Source organism: Tachyglossus aculeatus, chromosome 7 (genome assembly GCF_015852505.1).
Source record: "Tachyglossus aculeatus isolate mTacAcu1 chromosome 7, mTacAcu1.pri, whole genome shotgun sequence".
NCBI lineage: Eukaryota > Metazoa > Chordata > Mammalia > Monotremata > Tachyglossidae > Tachyglossus > Tachyglossus aculeatus.
In genome coordinates, this window is record NC_052072.1 from 32,462,597 (window position 1) to 32,481,163 (window position 18,567).

Below are 18,567 nucleotides of genomic sequence, written 5' to 3' on the forward strand. Positions count from 1 at the left end.
TACTTACTGATCTCCTACTATGTGCAAAGCACAGTACTAAGAAGTGGACACCAGAAGCAGTGTGAGAAGCAGTGTGGCCTTGGAAAAAGCACAGGGAGTGAGCCCCATAGCACTTATGTACATATCTGTAATTTATTTATTTGTATTTATGTCTGTTTCCCCCATCTCTAGACTGTAAGTTATTACGGACAGGGAATTTGTCTGTTTATTGTTGTATTATACTCTCCCAAGTGCTTAATACAATGCCCTACACACAGTAAGCAATCATTAAATACAACTGAATGAATGAATGAATGAATGAATGAGTCAGAAGGCACTGAGTTTTAATCCCAGTGATTCCACTTGTCTGCCGTGTTACCTTGGGTAAGTCACTTAACTTCTCTGTGCCTCAGTTACAATATCTGTAAAATGGGGATTAAGTGTGAGTCCCGTGTGGGGCATGGACTGTGTCCAACCTGATAAGCTTAGAACAGTGCCTGGTACATAGAAAGCGATTAACAAATATCATTAAAAAAATGCAATAAACGCAGTTCCTATCAGGAAGCTAATGCATCTTCAACAGCCTCCTTTTTGTCACTTGCATACTGTCAGCATTTCCCTTCCCACCCTGTCCCAGGCAGGGAAGGAGGTGGCTCAGAGATGCCGCTGGAGGTTGAAATTCCACTTGCAGGGCAGGCTGCTGCAGAAAGACACTTCCCACAGCCTCCAAACCATGGCGGGTTGCATTATGAGCTTTTCCTTGGAGAAGCTGGAGACAGGCCTCTGCTCCGATTATTATCTTTGATACAATGCTCCAATGTCTCTCCGGAGCTTCCTACTATAATTACCAGCTGGCTACCAATCCTTGCAAAGACTAAAAATGAAAATCAAGGGGAAAAATTACTTTTCTTTTTCCATTTTAAACATTTATTTCCAGAAGGTGCTTTCTTCATTTACTCAGTTTCTTAAAATTCCATTCAGAGACCGTCAACCCCCTCCTCCAGAGCCTCCAGTGGGTCACCACATCAAACAGGAGCTCCTGACCATTAGATTTAAGGCTTTCCAGCAGCTGTCTCCCTACCTATTTGTTCCCTTCTCCAGCTCCAGCCGCAGCTCACATTCTTCCCTCTTCCCAAGCTAGCCTTCTAAACTGTATCTCACTCCTGACTCTCCCATGCCTGATTCATTGCTCATGTCTTCCCCTGGGCATGGAACTCCCTCAAGTCAGGACCACCAAACCACAACCCTTCCCACCTTCAAAGTCTTCTTCTAAAAATTATTTCCTTTATTAGGAAGCACTCCTTAATTAATCCCTTCTCTGATCATTTCACTCCATCAGTCATCAAGAAGCAGCATGATATAGTGGAGAAAGCACAGGTCCGGAAGTCAGAAGGTTATGGGTTCTAATCCTAACTCCACCATTTGTCTGCTGTATGACCTTAGGCAAGTCATTTAACTTCTCTGTGCCTCAGTCACCTCCTGTAAAATATGGGGATTAAGGGTGTGAGCCCAATCTGGGAAAGGGACTGTGTCCAACTCTGATTAACTTGTATTTACCACAGTGCTTCGCACATAATAAGTGCTTAATAAGTAACATTGTTATTATTATTATTAACTTAGTAGTAGTAGTATCATTTGAGTACACTTTTGGTGCAGTCCACTAACTAGGTTTTTTTAAAATTGGTATTTGTTAAGCACTTACTATGTACCAGGTACTGTAGTAAGTGCTGGGGTAGATATAAGCTTATCAGGTGGAACACAGTCCCTGTCTCTCATGGGGCTCACAGTCTTATTCCCCATTTTACAGATGAGGTAACTGAGGAATAGAGAAGTCAAGTGACTTGCCGAAGGTCACACAGCAGGCGTATAGTGGCAAGGGATTAGACCCCAGGTCCTTCTGGCTCCCAAACCCATGCTCTATCCACTAGACCACACTGCTTATGATGTACAACAAGATACAAGATCCTGCACCAAAAAAGCTTACATGCTAACAGGAAGATAAACATAAGAATATTTACTAAAGTGATCAAATGGGACAGCTATAAATGAGTGCAAAGGATTTTGTGCATTGGGATATTAATTAGAGAAAGTCTGTTGGAGGAGGTGGGATTTTAGGAGGGATTTGGATTTAAGAAGAGCTGTGATATCTGGATGTAGGGAGAGTTGTGATCTGTCTGATGTGGGGAGGGTGGGCATTCCAAGCTGGGGAAACCATATGGGCAAAAGGACAAAGTTGGGAGGTTCAAGAGCAACATGTAGCTAGAAGGTTGCCTTGGGAGGAATGAAGCCCATGAGTTGGGTAATGGCCAAGGAGGTGAGCAGACAGGTAAGGTGGGGTCAGATGGCTGAGAGCCTTGAAGCTGACTGAGAGGAATTTTTATTTGCTCCAATGAGACAAAGGAAGCCAATGGAGGAATTTGAGGAGAGGAGAGAAGTGGACCGAGCAATAATTCAGGAAGATAATCTGCAGCACCATGTAGTTATAATTGTGGAATTTGTAAAGCGCTTATTGTCAAGCACCATTTTAAGGGATGGGGAAGATACAAGATAATCAGACCAGAAATAGCCTCTGTCCCACATAGGGTTCACAGTTTAAGTAGGAGGAAGAACAAGAACATGAGAATAATAATGATGGTATTTGTTAAGCGCTTTCTATGTGCCAAGCAATGTTCTAAGCGCTGGGAGCAGCATGGCCTAGAGGATACAGCACAGGCCCAGGAGTCAGAAGGACCTGGATTCTAATCCTGACTTTGCTACTTGTCTACTGTGTGACCTTGGACAACTCAACTTCTCTGTGACCCAGTTACCTCATCTGAAGAAACGGGGACTAATATTGTGAGCCCCATGTGGGACATAGACAGTTTCCAACTTGATTAGCTTGAATCTACCCCACTTCTTAGTACAGTGACTGGCATGGTAAGCACTGAAAAAGTACCTACTACTAACCTCACCACTGGGCTTCCTTTGAAAAAACTCATGATGTGAGACTCCTACTCAGCTTCAGCTAAGAGACTTCCTATTTTTTTGGAATTTGTTAAGTTCTAAGCACTGGGGTAGATACAAGGTAATCAGGTTGGACACAGTCCATGTCTCACATGGGGCTCACAGTCTTAATCCCCATTTTATAGATGAGGTAGCGGAGGCACAGAGAAATGAAGTGATTTACCCAAGATCACACAGCAGACAAGTGGCAGAGCCGGGATTAGAACCCAGATCCTTCCAATTCCCAAGCCCTTGCTCAATCCACTAGGCCATGCTGCTTCTCTAGTTCCATATGTATCCATGATTCCATGAAGAAAAAACACCGTTAATGGACAGTGATCCTGCCTGGCTACTTCCCCACTGCTTTCAAGCATCATGGCTCAGTGGAAAGAGCCCGGGCTTTGGAGTCGGAGGTCATGGGTTCAAATCTCAGCTCCGCCAATTGTCAGCTGAGTGACTTTGGGCAAATCACTTAACTTCTCTGTGCCTCAGTTACCTCATCTGTAAAATGGGGATTAAGACTGTGAGCCCCACATGGGACAACTTAATCACCTTGTATCCCCTCCAGCGCTTAGAACAGTGCTTTGCACATAGTAAGCGCTTAACAAATGCCATCATCATCATCATCACAACCTGATCACCTGTATCCCCCCAGTGCTTAGAACAGTGCTTTGAATATAGTAAGCGCTTAACAAATACCATCATCATCATTATTATTATTATTAGGTCTCCCCCATCCTAAAAAAACCCCAAAAAACCAACTCCTCCCTTCACCTCATGGCTCCCTCCAGTTACCACCCATCTCCTTCCTACCACTCCTCTCCAAACTTCTTGAGCGAGTTGTTTTCACCTGCTGCCTCCACTTCCTCTCCTTCAATTCTCGCCTTGACCGCCTCCAATCTGGCTTCTGTCCCCTTCTCTCCATAGAAACTGCCCTCTCAAAGGTCACCAATTATCTTCTTCTTGCCAAATCCAACAGCCTCCATGGCTTCAACTACTACCTCTATATGGATCACTCCCAAATCTACATCTCCAACCCTGATCCTTCTCTGTAAGAGCTCCACCCAGTAGGATGTGACTGATGGGGTCAGGGGGATCCTGGTTGGAAATGCGAATGCTGAGATCAAGGTGAGGGCAAAGTGAGCTCTTTGCATCAGACAGTTCAGACCCTATGAGTAGAAATGAAAGAAAGTGAGAGAGAGAGAAAGTAACACCTCCTTTTCACTCAATGGAACACACAGAACAGATAACGGTTAACAACCCAACCCTCTGTGGTAGGACTAAAACTCGAGAAACAAAATCTCAGAGAACTGCTAGACCACCAAGGTGTAATAGAACTGATTGATTATGTGTAAAGCAGTTCTAGGACAGCTGATTACAATACTCTACATTTTGTGTACTATGAAAACCAAACTCTAAGTCTGACCTTATGAAGAGAAAACTTCAGAAAGCCACTGCTTCATTACAATAGTTATGACAAAATTTATTTATAAATAAATATATTATGTATTTATTTATAAATAAATATATTATGTATTTATTTAAGTCATTTAAATTTAAATCTATTTAAAAGCATTTAATTTGAATTTAAATAAATCATATTCATGAAATAAATTATAATTTTTAAAATTTATTACAGTATTGTCAATTCTTTTCTCCAGATGGCTCAGGAAGGGGGGAAATATGCGGAACAACCTGGTTTAAACTGAAATTTTATTTGACACCAGCCTCCAGCAAATGGCTCAAAAGATGGTTGGCTACAAAATTTCTGCAGCAAAAGATGAGACACTGGAAAGAAAGCCAGAGGCTTTGCTGTCCCATAGTGGTAAGAAATGACTTGGATTTGCAAGTTCACTTTTTCTGCTCAAGTCTGTAAATTCTGTAAGAAAAGAATTCATGCCTCTCTAATTTCTGAAGGCTCATTCATTCAATGGTATTTGTTGAGCATTTACTGCATGCAGAGCACTGCACTAAGCGCTTGGGAGAGTACACTATAACAATAAACAGACACATTCTCTGCCCACAAGAACCTTACATTATAGACCCTTTTAATCCTGACCCCTCAGTGCTCCATGTAGTTTCTGGCTTACAGTGGTTCTGAATTCTGATGATGGTGGTGATGATGATGTTGACAATTAAATAATCAGGCCTCCCTGCTGAAAAATATTGGAAGGTTCAAGAAAGATTTGGATATATGCCTGGATGTGGGATCGATGCCAGTGAGTACAACTGTCACTTGGTTCTTGTAAGGCATTCTGTGGATGCTGTCAGAGACTGGATGGATCATAGATCTGATACACAAAAGCACTTCTTATGCACACAATTCATGAGCTCTAATCCTGGCTCTACTACTTGTCTGCTTTGTGACCTGGGGCAAGTAAATTTACTTTTCTATGCCTCAGTTCCCTCATTTGTAAAGTGGGGGTTAAGACTGTGAGCCCTATGTGGGATGGATCCCCCTTTTAGACTGTGAGCCCACTGTTGGGTAGGGACTGTCTCTATATGTTTCCAACTTGTACTTCCCAAGCGCTTAGTACAGTGCTCTGCACACAGTAAGTGCTCAATAAATACGATTGATGATGATGATGATGATGGGGACTGTGTCCAACCTGATTATCTTTTATCTACCCCAATGCTTAGAACAGTGCCTGGCACATAGCACTTAAATACCATAATTATTATTATTATTACTATGATGGTTAGAAATCTGCCACCAAATATAGTATACAGGGTGGATAATGTAGGTGAGGACGTAGAGAACTTACTGTAGTTAAATTTTGGTGAACTGACTTCTACGTTTGGTAAAAACTGTTATCACTGCAGAGAAAAAAAGTCATTAAAAGAACAAGTGATTTGGGGGGGTCTCCTTTAAAACTATGAACTATGAAGCAATGAACTATGGGCTAATTCACTTGAGGTCTGTGGTGAGCACAGTTTCTATTACCAAAGGATCCTTACCATAGAGAAATAAGCTCACGTAAAAATTAAATCAGGTGTGAAATCCATTAGAAAATATTGGCTAATGATATCTATTATACCTGCATTATAATGAGGGGACTCAGGAGACATGGTCCCTCTCCACAATAATAACTCAGCCATATTAAAGCAGGAAAGGACCCTGGAGAGCCATGCTTCCACGTGGGGCAAGGCTCAGCTCCCAGACACTGTCATGTCATGGAGATAGGGAAGCAGCATTGCTTGGTGGCAAGAGTCTGGGCTTGGGAGTCAGAGGTCATGGGTTCTAATCCCGACTCCGCCGCTTGTCAGCTGGGTGACCTTTGGCAAGTCACTTCACTTCTCTGTGCCTCAGTTACCTCATCTGTAAAATGGGGATTAAAGCTGTGAGCCCCACGTGGGACAACCTGATTACCTTAGAGAAGCAGCGTGGCTCAGTGGAAAGAGCCCGGGCTTTGGAGTCAGAGGTCATGGGTTCAAATCCCGGTTCTGCCAATTGTCAGCTGTGTGACTTTGAGCAAGTCACTTCACTTCTCTGGGCCTCAGTTCCCTCATCTGTAAAATGGGGATCAAGACTGTGAGCCCCCTGTGGGACAACCTGATCACTTAGTAACCTCCCCAGGGCTTAGAACAGAGCTTTGCGCATAGTAAGCACTTAATAAATGCCATCATCATCATTATTATTATTATTATTATTAAAGTGGTCTGGGCTCATGGAATTCCCATTTGTTTGTGCTCTGTTACCTTTCGAGTTGGTGATACTGCACAGAGACCAGCATTGGTGTGGGCTGGAGGAGAGGGAGAGGAAAACTATTTCTCTCCTAATGCCCCTACCACTGGGTAGGCAAAGTGCCATTCATTCATTCATTCAATCGTATTTATTGAGTGCTTACTGTGTGCAGAGCACTGTACTAAGCGCTTGGAAAGTACAATTCAGCAACAGAGACAATCCCAGCCCAACAAGGGGTTCACGGTCTAGAAGGGGGGAGTGCCAGTGACACCCCACTTTTCCAAGGGACATGGATGTTTTTTATGAAGCATCTGAATCAGAATATTACAGACAGTGGTACCACGGGAGTGAACTACAATTGGGACTTCAGTAACCCTTTTTTCCCATGTGGTTTCATGTAGTTGTGGGGGATGGGGAAACAGAAGCCCAAAGTGGTTAAGTGAAGAGCCCAAAGGACTCATGAATTGTGTGCATAAGAAGTGCCTTTGTGTATTAGATCCGTGATCCATCCAGTCTCTGACAGTGTCCACAGAATGCCTTACAAGAACCGAGTGACAGTTATACTCACTCACTGTCAAGCAAAGGGCAGAGCCAGGCCTAGAATTCAGATCCTTGACTCCTACTCTGGGGATTGACCAAACTGCTTCCCTTTGATATTCATTCAATCGTATTTATTGAGCGCTTACTGTGTGCAGAGCACTGTACTAAGCGCTTGGGAAGTACAAGTTGGCAACATATAGAGACGGTCCCTACCCAACCCCATATAATATTAAAGCCTCTACTATAATGAAAAAAAGACAAAATGAAGCAATACTGAATGATGAAAATTTGCTTCTCTGTGAAATGGGAATCTAAAGCTTATGATGTTCTCAATTCAAGTAATCTGGCCTTCTAACTCTGGGCAGTATATTTTTAGTTTTGGGTGACATCTTCTTGAGCTTCCAAAATTTTGAAGCAACAAGTTGTTTCCCCTTAATTTTAATCCTTTGAAGAATTAAAGAAAGGAACATGCAAACTGGTGTCTTAGAGGGAAAATGCAGGCAACCCAGAATTGACATTAACCTCGCAAAAAAATAAATCTAAGATACAAAACATCATCAGACTTCAGCTACTGCAGCCTTTTGTGCTCGTTCCTCTGGCTCTTATCTCTTCTCTTTCTAGGCCATGCAAACTGATGCTGCTAAAATGATTTTCTCATCTCATTTCTTTGATTACGTACTTTCCCTTCAAGGGATGCTCTTTCCTCAACTTCCAGCTAAAGCTCCAATACCATATCTAGGTCCTCGAACACTCTGCTCTTTCCTGTAACTCTTCTCTTTTAGACTGTGAGCCCACTGTTGGGTAGGGACTGTCTCTATATGTTGCCAACTTGTACTTCCCAAGCGCTTAGTACAGTGCTCTGCACACAGTAAGTGCTCAATAAATACGATTGATTCTCTTTGTTTTCTTCACCATCCTAATAATAATTAACATAATAATAATAATAATAATAGCATTTATTAAGTGCTATGTGCAAAGCACTGTTCTAAGCGCTGGGGAGGTTACAAGGTGATCAGATTGTCCCAAGTGGGGCTCACAGTCTTAATCCCCATTTTACAGATGAGGTAACTGAGGCACAGAGAAGTTAAGTGACTTACCCAAAGTCACACAGCCGACAACTGGCAGTGCCAGGATTCGAACTCATGACCTCTGACTCCAAAGCCCGTGCTCTTTCCACTGAGCCACGCTGCTTCTCTATAACAATAACAATATCTTTTAATTGCTTTAAATGTGTCAAGCACTATACTAAACACTGGGTTACGTACAAAATAATCACATTGCATATAGTCCCTTTCCCACAACGGGGAATCTAATCTATAGGAGTGAGAGAAAAGGTATTTATACCCCATTTTACAGATGAGGAAACTGAGGCCTAGAGATGTTAAGTGATTTCCCACAGTAACACAGTAGGTAAATGTCAGAGCCTATGCTCTTTCCAATAGGCCATGCTGCTTCTCTCAGCCCATACATTTTATCAAGAAATCCATCGTATTTATTGAGTATTGACTGTGTGCAGAGCAATGTACTAAGTAAGCACTTGGGAAAGTACAACACAACAGAGTTGGTAGATATGATCCCTGCCACAAGGAGCTTACAGTCTAGACGGACTACAGACACTACAATAAATTATAGAAAGGGAAAATACCCTACCAGAGTATGTGTATCATCTTTATGCACACTTTTGGACAACAGTCTCTTTGTTCTAAGGCTCCCTTAGTTATGTAGGGTATTTAATAAGTTCTTACTAAGTGCTAAATTCTGGGGTAGATAAATATAATCAGATCAGATACAGTTACCTTTCCCACCCAGGACTGATAGTCGAGCAGGTATCTTATCTCCATTTTAAGGGTAAAGAAACTGAGGCTCAGAGAGGCTGTGGCTTGTACAAAGACACGTAGCAGGCCGGGGCAGAGGTGGGATTAGAACCTGAGTCTTCTGACTCCCAGTTCTTTTCTCCTTCCACCAGGATAATCTGCCTCCCCGTTTACCAACCCTTCTATTTTTCTTTGGTATTCCTCCTCACAACCCCCATATTCTGGAAAGTGCTTAGTACAGTGCTTGGCAGATAGTAAGTGCTTTACAAATGCCATTACAGGGCATAGTGCATTGGAGCACTGGTCTGAGAGTCAGAAGGTCATGGGTTCTAACCCTGACTCCCCCACATGTCTGCTGTGTGACCTTGGGCAAGTCACTTCACTTCTCTGTGCCTCAGTTACTTCATCTGTAAAATGGGGATTGAAACTGTGAGCCCCACATGGGACAGCGACTGTGTTCCACCTAATATGCTGGCATCTACCCCAGCGCTACTACCGTGCTTGGCAGATAGTAAGCACTTAAATACCACAATTACTACCATTAAAAAAAAAAAAGCCTTCAACTACACCATCCTCCATTAGAAAAAAGAGGCTGGAGAAGGTCTGAAAGTATTGGCAAACTAAAACAAACCAACAAGTCAACTCCTGTTTAGCCAGGAGATTTGCTCCCTCTTTCCAGCAGCTATAGCTCGTGAACTCTCCTAACGGTGAACCCACGAGCTCAGGACGGGCCAAGTTCATCGACAGCGCCTGGCACAAGTGCAGAAATTCCACTGTGATCTACGCAGTCACAGTCTTCAGTGAACATTTGATTTTGCCACACAGGCAGAATATCCCAGGGTTTCTAAGTAGCATGGCCTACTAGAAGGAGCACAGGACCTGAAGTCTAATCCCAGCTCCACCACTTGCATGCTGTGTGACCTTGGGGAAGTCACTTTGTTTCTCCATGTCTAAGTTATCTCAACTGTCAAATGGGGGTTAAGACTGTGAGCCCCATTCGGGACAGGGACTGCGTCCAACTCAATTTGCCTGTATCCAACCCGGTGCTTAGTGTAGTGTGTGGTATGTAGTAAGAACTTAAGAAATATTATTATAAGACTGAACAGGGGCTCAGGTGACCCGATTATAGCTGCTGACAAGAGAGGGAGGGCTTTGCGGTGTCAGTTTCCCGCCTGCAGAGATCACCATATCCCAGGGTGAATGGTACATCTCAGCAGGGTTAGGCAGAACCCTTTGTCGACCTGTGACAATATCCTTCTCCACCATCTACACTCCCAAGGAGGGGTTGTATCAGTGGGAAGAGGGTGACTCTAGGTTCTCGCACTCCCCAGTGTGCACTCCCCCATCCCAACTCAGTGGCCCAAATGGTCCGGCTGGTTGGCAGTGGATGGCAGCCACTGGCTGTCAAGCAGATTGTAGAACTGGAACTATGCTTTGCACTGGAGCTGGGGTGTCTGTGCTAAAAGTGACGAGAAGCAGCGATGGCCTGGTGGATAGACCACGGGCCCGGGAGTCAGAGGGACGTGGGTTCTAGTCTCGGCTCCACCACTTGTCTGCTGTGTGATCTCGGACAAGTCATTTCCCTTGTCTGTGACTCAGTTTACTCATCTGCAAAATGGGATTAACGCTGTAAACCCCATGTGGGACATGGACTGTGTCCAACCTGATTAGGTTGTATCTACCCTAGCACTTAATATAGTGCCTGGAACCTCTTAAGCTCTTAACAAATACCTTTAAAAAAAAATTCTCCCTTCCCTCTCTACCCTACAGTTAGAACAGACCTCTCCCTGTACATACTTGGCAGCATGGCCAAAAGGAAAGAGCACAAACCTGGGGGTCAGAGGACCTGGGTTCTAATCCTGGCTCTGCCACTTGTCTGCTGAGTGCCTTTAGGCACTTAACCGCTCTATGCCTCAGTTTCTCCATCTGTAAAATGGGGATTGAATACCTGTTCTCCCTCCTACTTAGGCTGTGAGCCCCATGGGGACAGAATGAGTCCAACCTGATTATCTTGTTTCTTCCTCAAGCACTTGGTACAGTATTCGGCACATAGGACCAACATTGTTATCGTAGCTCTGAATCATGAGATTGTCATTCATTCATTCAATCATATTTATTGAGCGCTTACTGTGTGCACAGCACTGTACTAAGCGCTTGGGAAGTACAAGTTGGCGACATCTAGAGACGGTCCCTACCCAACAGCAGGCCGTGTGGATGTACGTAATAGCTCAGAAATACTCTTTTGGGGGGGCAATTTATTTTGCTAAGTTCACTGCAAAGTCACAGCTCTAAAATGAACGGGGACAGTCTCCTGCTCTAACTGCAACTGAATGGCAGTGGAAAATGACTCTTCAATGGGGCCATTCTCCTCCCCAGTCCTGGCTTATCCCCCTCAAGTCACCAAGAGGAATGACTTCACCTAGTAGGACCCATAAAGTGCAGTTGAATGTAACGGCTTTTCATTTGCCAAATATGGTGCTGAGCTTTCAATAAAGAGAAACCCTGTTTCCTGTTGGGTCAGAATATACAGCAGCAGCTAGCAGCTTCAGCGCGGGCAGCAGCACAATGCTAGGAAAAAGCTCACAATATAACAACCCTAAGGAACAAACCACTCCCAGGACTTTGTTCAAAACCAACCTACACGGCTGGGGAGGTTCAAAGCGGTTTATTTTCTATTGCTAGGCAACGAGGGGAAAAAAAGGTGATTTTCATCAAGGGCACAAGAATACTTTGTCCTATGTGATGACGAGGTTAGAATTTAGCCTTGCCAGATTTTGGGAGGGGTGTGTTTGTTGGAGACGGAGTATGATATCAGACATTCATTTGGTGTTTGTTGCTTTTGAAAAAATCCACAGTGAATTCAAATTAGAAGCTTTCTCGGAGGGAGCACCCTGTAAGGACTGGCAGGACATAACTGAACGCTTAAAGTAAAACTAGGGTCACAGCTTAGGGAAACCTAAACTAAACTTCTCGAAGGAGTCCGTGAAGGTATTTGGCAAACTGTGGATCAGAAAATGCACCCCCGCTGGCCCTTGCTGTTCACAGACAGGGCCAACTGTTGAGATCTTGAAAAGGAAGTTATGTGGCTGACAAATGAGCCTACCTCAAAAAGGCACTTCATGAGGAAGAGCCAGAGCAAGTGTACATGTAACAATTTTGCATTTACAGCTAACTTCTCTTCAGGAAGACAACTGCCAGCGCCCACCACAAATCCCTCCCCCAAACACGATACACTTTGCTCCAGGAAAGAAACACTTTGTAACCAGATCAAGGCTTTTTACATCTGGTCTCCAGAGTGAAGGGAAATAAACAGTTGAGGTCATTATCTGGATAATTCATTCTCCCCCAAAGGCTCTTCAATCAATAGTGTTTATTGAGCACTTACTGTGTGTAGAACACCGGGCTAATTGCTTGGGAGTGTACAGTATAACAGAGTTATATGTTCCCTTGGCTACAAGAAGCTCGCATTTTGCGGGGGAGAAAGACATTAATATAAATAAATAAATTACAGATATTTACATAAGTGCTGTGGGGCTGAGGGTGGGGCAAATATTAAGTGTTCTTCCCCAAATTACTGAAGTATTTACTTTAGCATTCCACTTTGCCGTGGAAACACGGTCCAGATTTGATGACGGAGTTGAGGGAAAAATATACAGACTGAAGAGCTCTCTCCTTATGAAGTGAGGAAGCCGACGGCAAATGTGCATAATGGCCACTGAGAAGCAGTCAGTTGCGACTGCTGTGTGATTCCACGTAATGGGCCAATGTGGAGACCACTCTGTGAGACTCTCCCCATCACCCCTTGGAACATCTATTCTTCCTTCCCAGCAGTATCCCAACTGCTCCTTAAATCCACCCCCTGTATCTGCACTTCTGACTCTATAATCTCCCGCCTCCTAAAATCACTTGTTCCTACTTTCCTCCCCCCACCTCTTCAGCTTCTCACTCTGCAATGGTTCGCTGCCCTTGGCCTTCTCCCCGCCTAGCCTGTAAATTCCTGCAAGGCAGGGAATGTGCCTCCCAACTCCTCAAGCATTTAGTTCAGTGCTCTGCACAGAGTAAAGGCTCAGTAAATATCAATGATGAATGGATTGCCTTTTAAACACATGGAATCTTTAGGAAGTCAATTTCTAAAAAGCTCCCTCTTGATCCCATGATACCCTCCAGCTGCGGTCCCATTTCCTGGTTCTCATTTCTATCCAGACTCCTAGAAGAGGACATATACATCCGTTGCCCTAATTCCCTCTCTACAAACCGTCTTCTCGACCCTACTGCCTGGCCTTTGACTACTTCATTCCCGAGTCTACATTCTTCAATGACCCTCTTATAGCCAGATCCAAAGGACTCTACTTTACGCGGATCACTTCTCCTGTGGAGAGCTCAGCTGCTCATGTGTCCTCAACCCACCTTTATGTGGGTGTCTCCCAAATCTGTCTTTCTCTAACCTTGACCTCTCATCTAATCTGTAATCCTTTTGCCTGCAGGACATCTTCTCTTGGGTGTCTGCCTGGCACCTCAAATTCAGCATGTCTAAAACAGAACTCTTCATCTTTTCCCTGAAACCTACTCCTCCCCCTAGCTTTTCCATCTCAGTTGACAATACTACTCTATCCCAGAAGCCCACAACCTTGGTGTCGATCTGAAGTTTTCACTCTCGTCCAACCCTACTGCCTAATCCTACCACTTTTTCCTAAACAACATCTCCTGGATCCACCCAAACTGTTACTAAAAGAAGCTGATAATAGCTCCGGTCTTGTCTTAGTTAATCTATTACATTCCACTCCTCACTAACTTCCCAGCCTCCAGACTTCCCCCTCTAATCTTTACTACAGGTTGCTACATGAATCACTTTCCTCCAGTATCACTCAGCCCACATTTCTCCTCTTCTCAAAACCTTCCACAGGCTCTTGGTGTCTCTGCATCAAACCAAAACTCCTCAAAACTGGTTCCAGGGCTCTCCACCACCTGGCCTCACCTTAACCTATCTGCTCTCTCACTTACTATTAATAATAATAATAAATAATTAAAGTATTTGTTAAGTACTTACTATATGCCAGGCACTGTACTAACCACGGGGGTAGATACAAGCAAATCAGAATGGTCAAGACATTCTTGGGAATAGAGAAGCAGCATGGCCCAATGAAAAAAGCAAGAGTCAGAGGACCTGCATTCTAATCCTAGCTCTGTCACTTGTCTGCTGTCTGACCTCGGGCAAGTCACTTCATATCTCTGGGCCTCAGTTACCACATCTGTAAAATGGGGGTGAAGACTGTGAGCCCCAGGTGGGACAGAGACTGTGTCCAACCCAATTTGCCTATATCCACCCCAGGGCTTAGTACAGTACCTGGCACCTAGTAAGCACTTAACAAATAACACGATTATTAGAAAAACAAAAACCAAAACCATCTACCTGTACCTCACTCTTGATTCTTCAGCCTCCATCCCTTTGCTCACACCATTTCCCCAGGCTGGAACTTCCTTCCTCCTCACCTCAGACAGATCTCAAGCTGTACTTCTAATCAAATCCCTCCTAAAATCCCACCTCCTCTAACAGATTTTCCCTAATGAATTTCTCAGCATCCCTGGCCCTACTCATCCTCCCAGACAATGCAACACTTAAGATTTTAATAACAATAATAATGATGGCATTTATTAAGCACTTAATATGTGCAAGGCACTGTTCTAAGTGCTGGGGAGGTTACAAGGTGGTCAGGTTGTCCCACGGGGGGCTCACAGTCTTAATCCCCATTTTTCAGATGAGGTAAATGAGGCACAGAGAAGTTAAGTGACTTGCCCAAAGTCACACAGCTGACAATTGGCAGAGATGGGATTTGAAACCATGAACTCTGACTCCAAAGCCCGTGCTCTTTCCACTGAGCCACGATGCTTCCCATGCTTCCCATTTTACTAACAAACACTCTGTAGCACTTGTGTGTAAATGTCAGTTCAATTTATTTACTATGACCAGTTGAGTGAATATTTTATGTTTGTCTCCCTCATCTGAGTGAAAGCTCCTTGGGGGTGCAGAATGTGTCAGTTTGTTATTCTGTGCTTCCCAAGTGCACCACACCACTTGGCCACTCAAGAAATGCTACTACTATTATTATTATGCACGGCACATAGTAAGCACTTAACAGATACCATTATTATTATTATTACTACTACTCTGTGGGAACGGATATCACACTTATGCCCGAGGCAGTTTCACATCACTTATCTCATATGTTCTCACAACAACGCTTTGAGGCAGAAAGGGCAGGGATTATTACCCCCATTTTAAAGATGAAGAAACTGAGACCCAGAGAGGATACAGGGTCTGCCCAGTATTACCCAGCAGATTAGTGATTAAATCAAGTCTAGAAGCGGAAATTAGCATGGTCCAATGGAAAGAGCACACGCCTGGGAGTCAGAGGCTCTGGCTTTTAATCCTGGCTCTGCTACTTATCGGCTGTGTGATCTAGGCAACTCACTAAACTCCTCTGTGCCTCAGTTCCCTCATCTGCAAAATGAGATTCAACACCTGGTCTCCATCCTACTTTACTCTGTGATCCCCATGTGGAACCTGATGATCCTATATCTACCCTATGGCTTAACATGCTTGGCATATAGCAACGCTTAAACAAATACCTCAATTATTATTATCAGAATGCTGGGTTTCCTGATTCCTAGTCCACATCCTTTCCACTGCAACACAATGGCCTTCTCCTACCCAGGAGAATCCTTATAGTTCCTGCGGTTTCTTTGGCTCAGTCTTTGCTAACATGAAATGACTATCAACTCTTCTCCTAAGCACTCAGTACAGTGCTCTGCACACAGTAAATGCTCAATAAATAAGATTGATCGATTAAAGCCTTATAAAATCAGAGCAAATTGTACAAAATCAGGCCCAGTGATTTGGCAACCAGACATGTTCCCCGAGTCCTGTGAAAATGAAACGGAAACATCTTGAAAGAACAGTGGGTGCTCTGAGTTCTAAATAGGGTTAGTGCTGATGCCTTGATGGGCCGAAATCGTGGACTTTAGCTATTTTAGGAGGTAGCAACATGAGCCACCCCATTCCCTAACCATGCTGCTTGGAGTCAGCAGCAGGGGTTAACCCAGACCGTGTGAATGTGGGGTTCCTGGGGGTTTACGGTCTTTTAGACTGTAAGCCCACTGCTGGGTAGGGACTGTCTCTATATGTTGCCAATTTGTACTTCTCAAGCGCTTAGTACAGTGCTCTGCACATAGTAAGTGCTCAATAAATATGATTGATTGATTGATTTACCCTCATGGTGTCCTCGCATCCGCCAGGATAGATTTAGCGGAGGTGAGCTGAGCCTGTTCCAGCACTTCACTGTTAACAGTGGCTCTTCATCTTCAAGTGGAGGAGGCTGATCAGATAGCAGACCAAACTTACATTGCTAACCCCCAAGCCCTTTTCTCAGGATCACAGCCAGGGATGGGGCGGTAGGAAAACCAAGTTCTCTTAATCCTAATTCCAGTTGTGCTTCAGGCTAGTTGAATGATGTGGGGATCAATCAATCGATCGATGGTATTTACAGAGCATTTACTATGTGCAAGGCACTCTACTAAGTGCTTGGGATGCAATCCTTTCCACCACTGGGGACTGCATCCACGAAAAAAAAAATCAGCCCCAAACAAAGGAAATTCGAGTTTTTCCTGGAAAGCTGCTTAATGAATTAGGAGAATAATTATTCAGGCTTAATGAATTTGGAGAATAATTATTCAGGGAGACTGCAGGGTTTCGGGGCTGGCTGTCTGGGGCTGGAAGATGCCACTCACTCTGGGCCTCCAATAAACTGGAGGCCCAGTCTCCAACCAGAGCCAGACAAGATCCGAGATTTTAGTATCATTTTGTTCATCGATCAACTCAATGATTAGGGACTGCCCTTTCCCTGAATGAGCACAAGCTCCTGGACTCGGGGTCAGATCGCCTTTCCACCCAAGACTGTAGGCTCTTCGGGGGGAGGGAGAGCATATTTTCCAAGGGCTTAGTACAGTGCTCTGCACAGAGTAAGTGCTCAATAAATACGATTGAATGAACGAATGAATCTGTGTGTCCTTTTTTGTACGTTCTCTGCCCTGCACCCTAAGGGGTGTCAATCAATCCTCTAGATGCTGACATGGATACCTAAAGAGGGCAGCCCCTGCTCTCAGTAGAACGGCCGGTGCTGTGGGCAGGGCAGGGGGGTCTCTGCAAGCGTTTCTCCCACGGTCCTGTCCTGCCACCCAGGGTCTCCCCTTCCCTTCTGGGGTCCTTACAGGGTGGGGAGAAACAGCTGGGACCGCCCGGGGGCTGCGCTGCTAAAAGCAAACACCGAGACAACGTGCTCGGAGGGGGAGGAGGGGGCTACCTGGATCAGTCAATCAATCAGTCGTATTTATTGGGCGCTTACTGTGTGCAGGGCACTGGACTAAGCGCTTGGGAAGTACAAGTTGGCAACACATAGAGACAGTCCCTACCCGACAGTGGGCTCACAGCGGCGGGTTCCCCCTCCCGGGTCGGCGCCCTCCGCGGGGCAAGGTGGGGCAGAGCGGCGGGTCTCCCCGTCGGCCCCGGTGCCCCTCGGAAGACCCCTTCTCTCTGCCCTCGACCATCCCCCTGTGCCCCCAGCCCGGGCCCCGGCAGCCTGTGCCCCAGTCCCAAGCCCGTGCCCTGGCAGCCTGTGCCCCGGCAGCCTGTGCCCCAGTCCCAGCCCATGCCCTGGCAGCCTGTGCCCCCGCAGCCTGTGCCCCCGGCCCCAGTCCGTGCCCCCAGCCGCCCGTACCCCCGCAGCCCGTGCCCCCCCGGGGCAGCCTCCCGTGCCCCCCGGGGCAGGCCGTGGTCTCACCCAGAAGAGCAGGTTGAAGGCGAGCAGCAGGTACTTGACGCAAGTCAGGCCGCCGCCGCCGCCGCCGCCCAGGCGCCCCATGGTGCGGCGAGGGCACCGCGACCTCAGCGCCCACCGCCCACCAGGACGGAGACCGGGAGGACGGGGAGGGAGGAGAGGGACGAGGGGAGGGAGGAGCAGGAGGGAGAGGGGAGGGAGGAGCAGGAGGGAGAGGGGAGGGAGGAGCAGGAGGGAGAGGGGAGGGAGGAGCGGGAGGGAGAGGGGAGGGGGGAGCAGGAGGGAGAGGGGAGGGAGGAGCAGGAGGGAGAGGGGAGGGAGGAGCGGGAGGGAGAGGAGAGGGAGGAGCAGGAGGAGAAGGGGAGGGAGGAGCAGGAGGGAGAGGAGAGGGAGGAGCAGTAGAAGGAGAAGGAGGAGAGGGAGGAACAGGAGGAGAAGGGGAGGGAGGAACAGGAGGAGAACGAGAGGGAGGAGCAGGAGGGAGAGGAGAGGGACGAGCAGGAGGAGAAGGAGAGGGGAAGAGCAGGAGGAGAAGGAGAGGGGAAAAGCAGGAGGGGAAGGGGAGGGAGGAGCAGGAGGTGAAGGAGAGGGGAAAAGCAGGAGGGAGAGGAGAGGGAGGAGCAGGAGGAGAAGGAGAGGGAGGAGCAGGAGGAGAAGGAGAGGGGAAAAGCAGGAGGGAGAGGAGAGGGAGGAACAGAAGGAGAGGGGAAAAACAGGAGGGAGAGGAGAGGGAGGA

General features: G+C 45.9%; 1 protein-coding gene across 1 annotated transcript in view; it reads right to left on the reverse strand.

Annotated features, from left to right (window-relative positions):
* Positions 1 to 17,969, reverse strand: part of TSPAN2 (tetraspanin 2) — a 48,583-nt gene extending 30,614 nt beyond the window's left edge. Inside the window, exon 1 of the mRNA XM_038748715.1 lies at positions 17,835 to 17,969. Within this exon, the coding sequence (XP_038604643.1) occupies positions 17,835 to 17,915 (81 nt within the window). The 5' untranslated portion in view covers positions 17,916 to 17,969. The remainder of the gene's footprint in view (positions 1 to 17,834) is intronic.
* Positions 17,970 to 18,567: the final 598 nt, after the last annotated feature.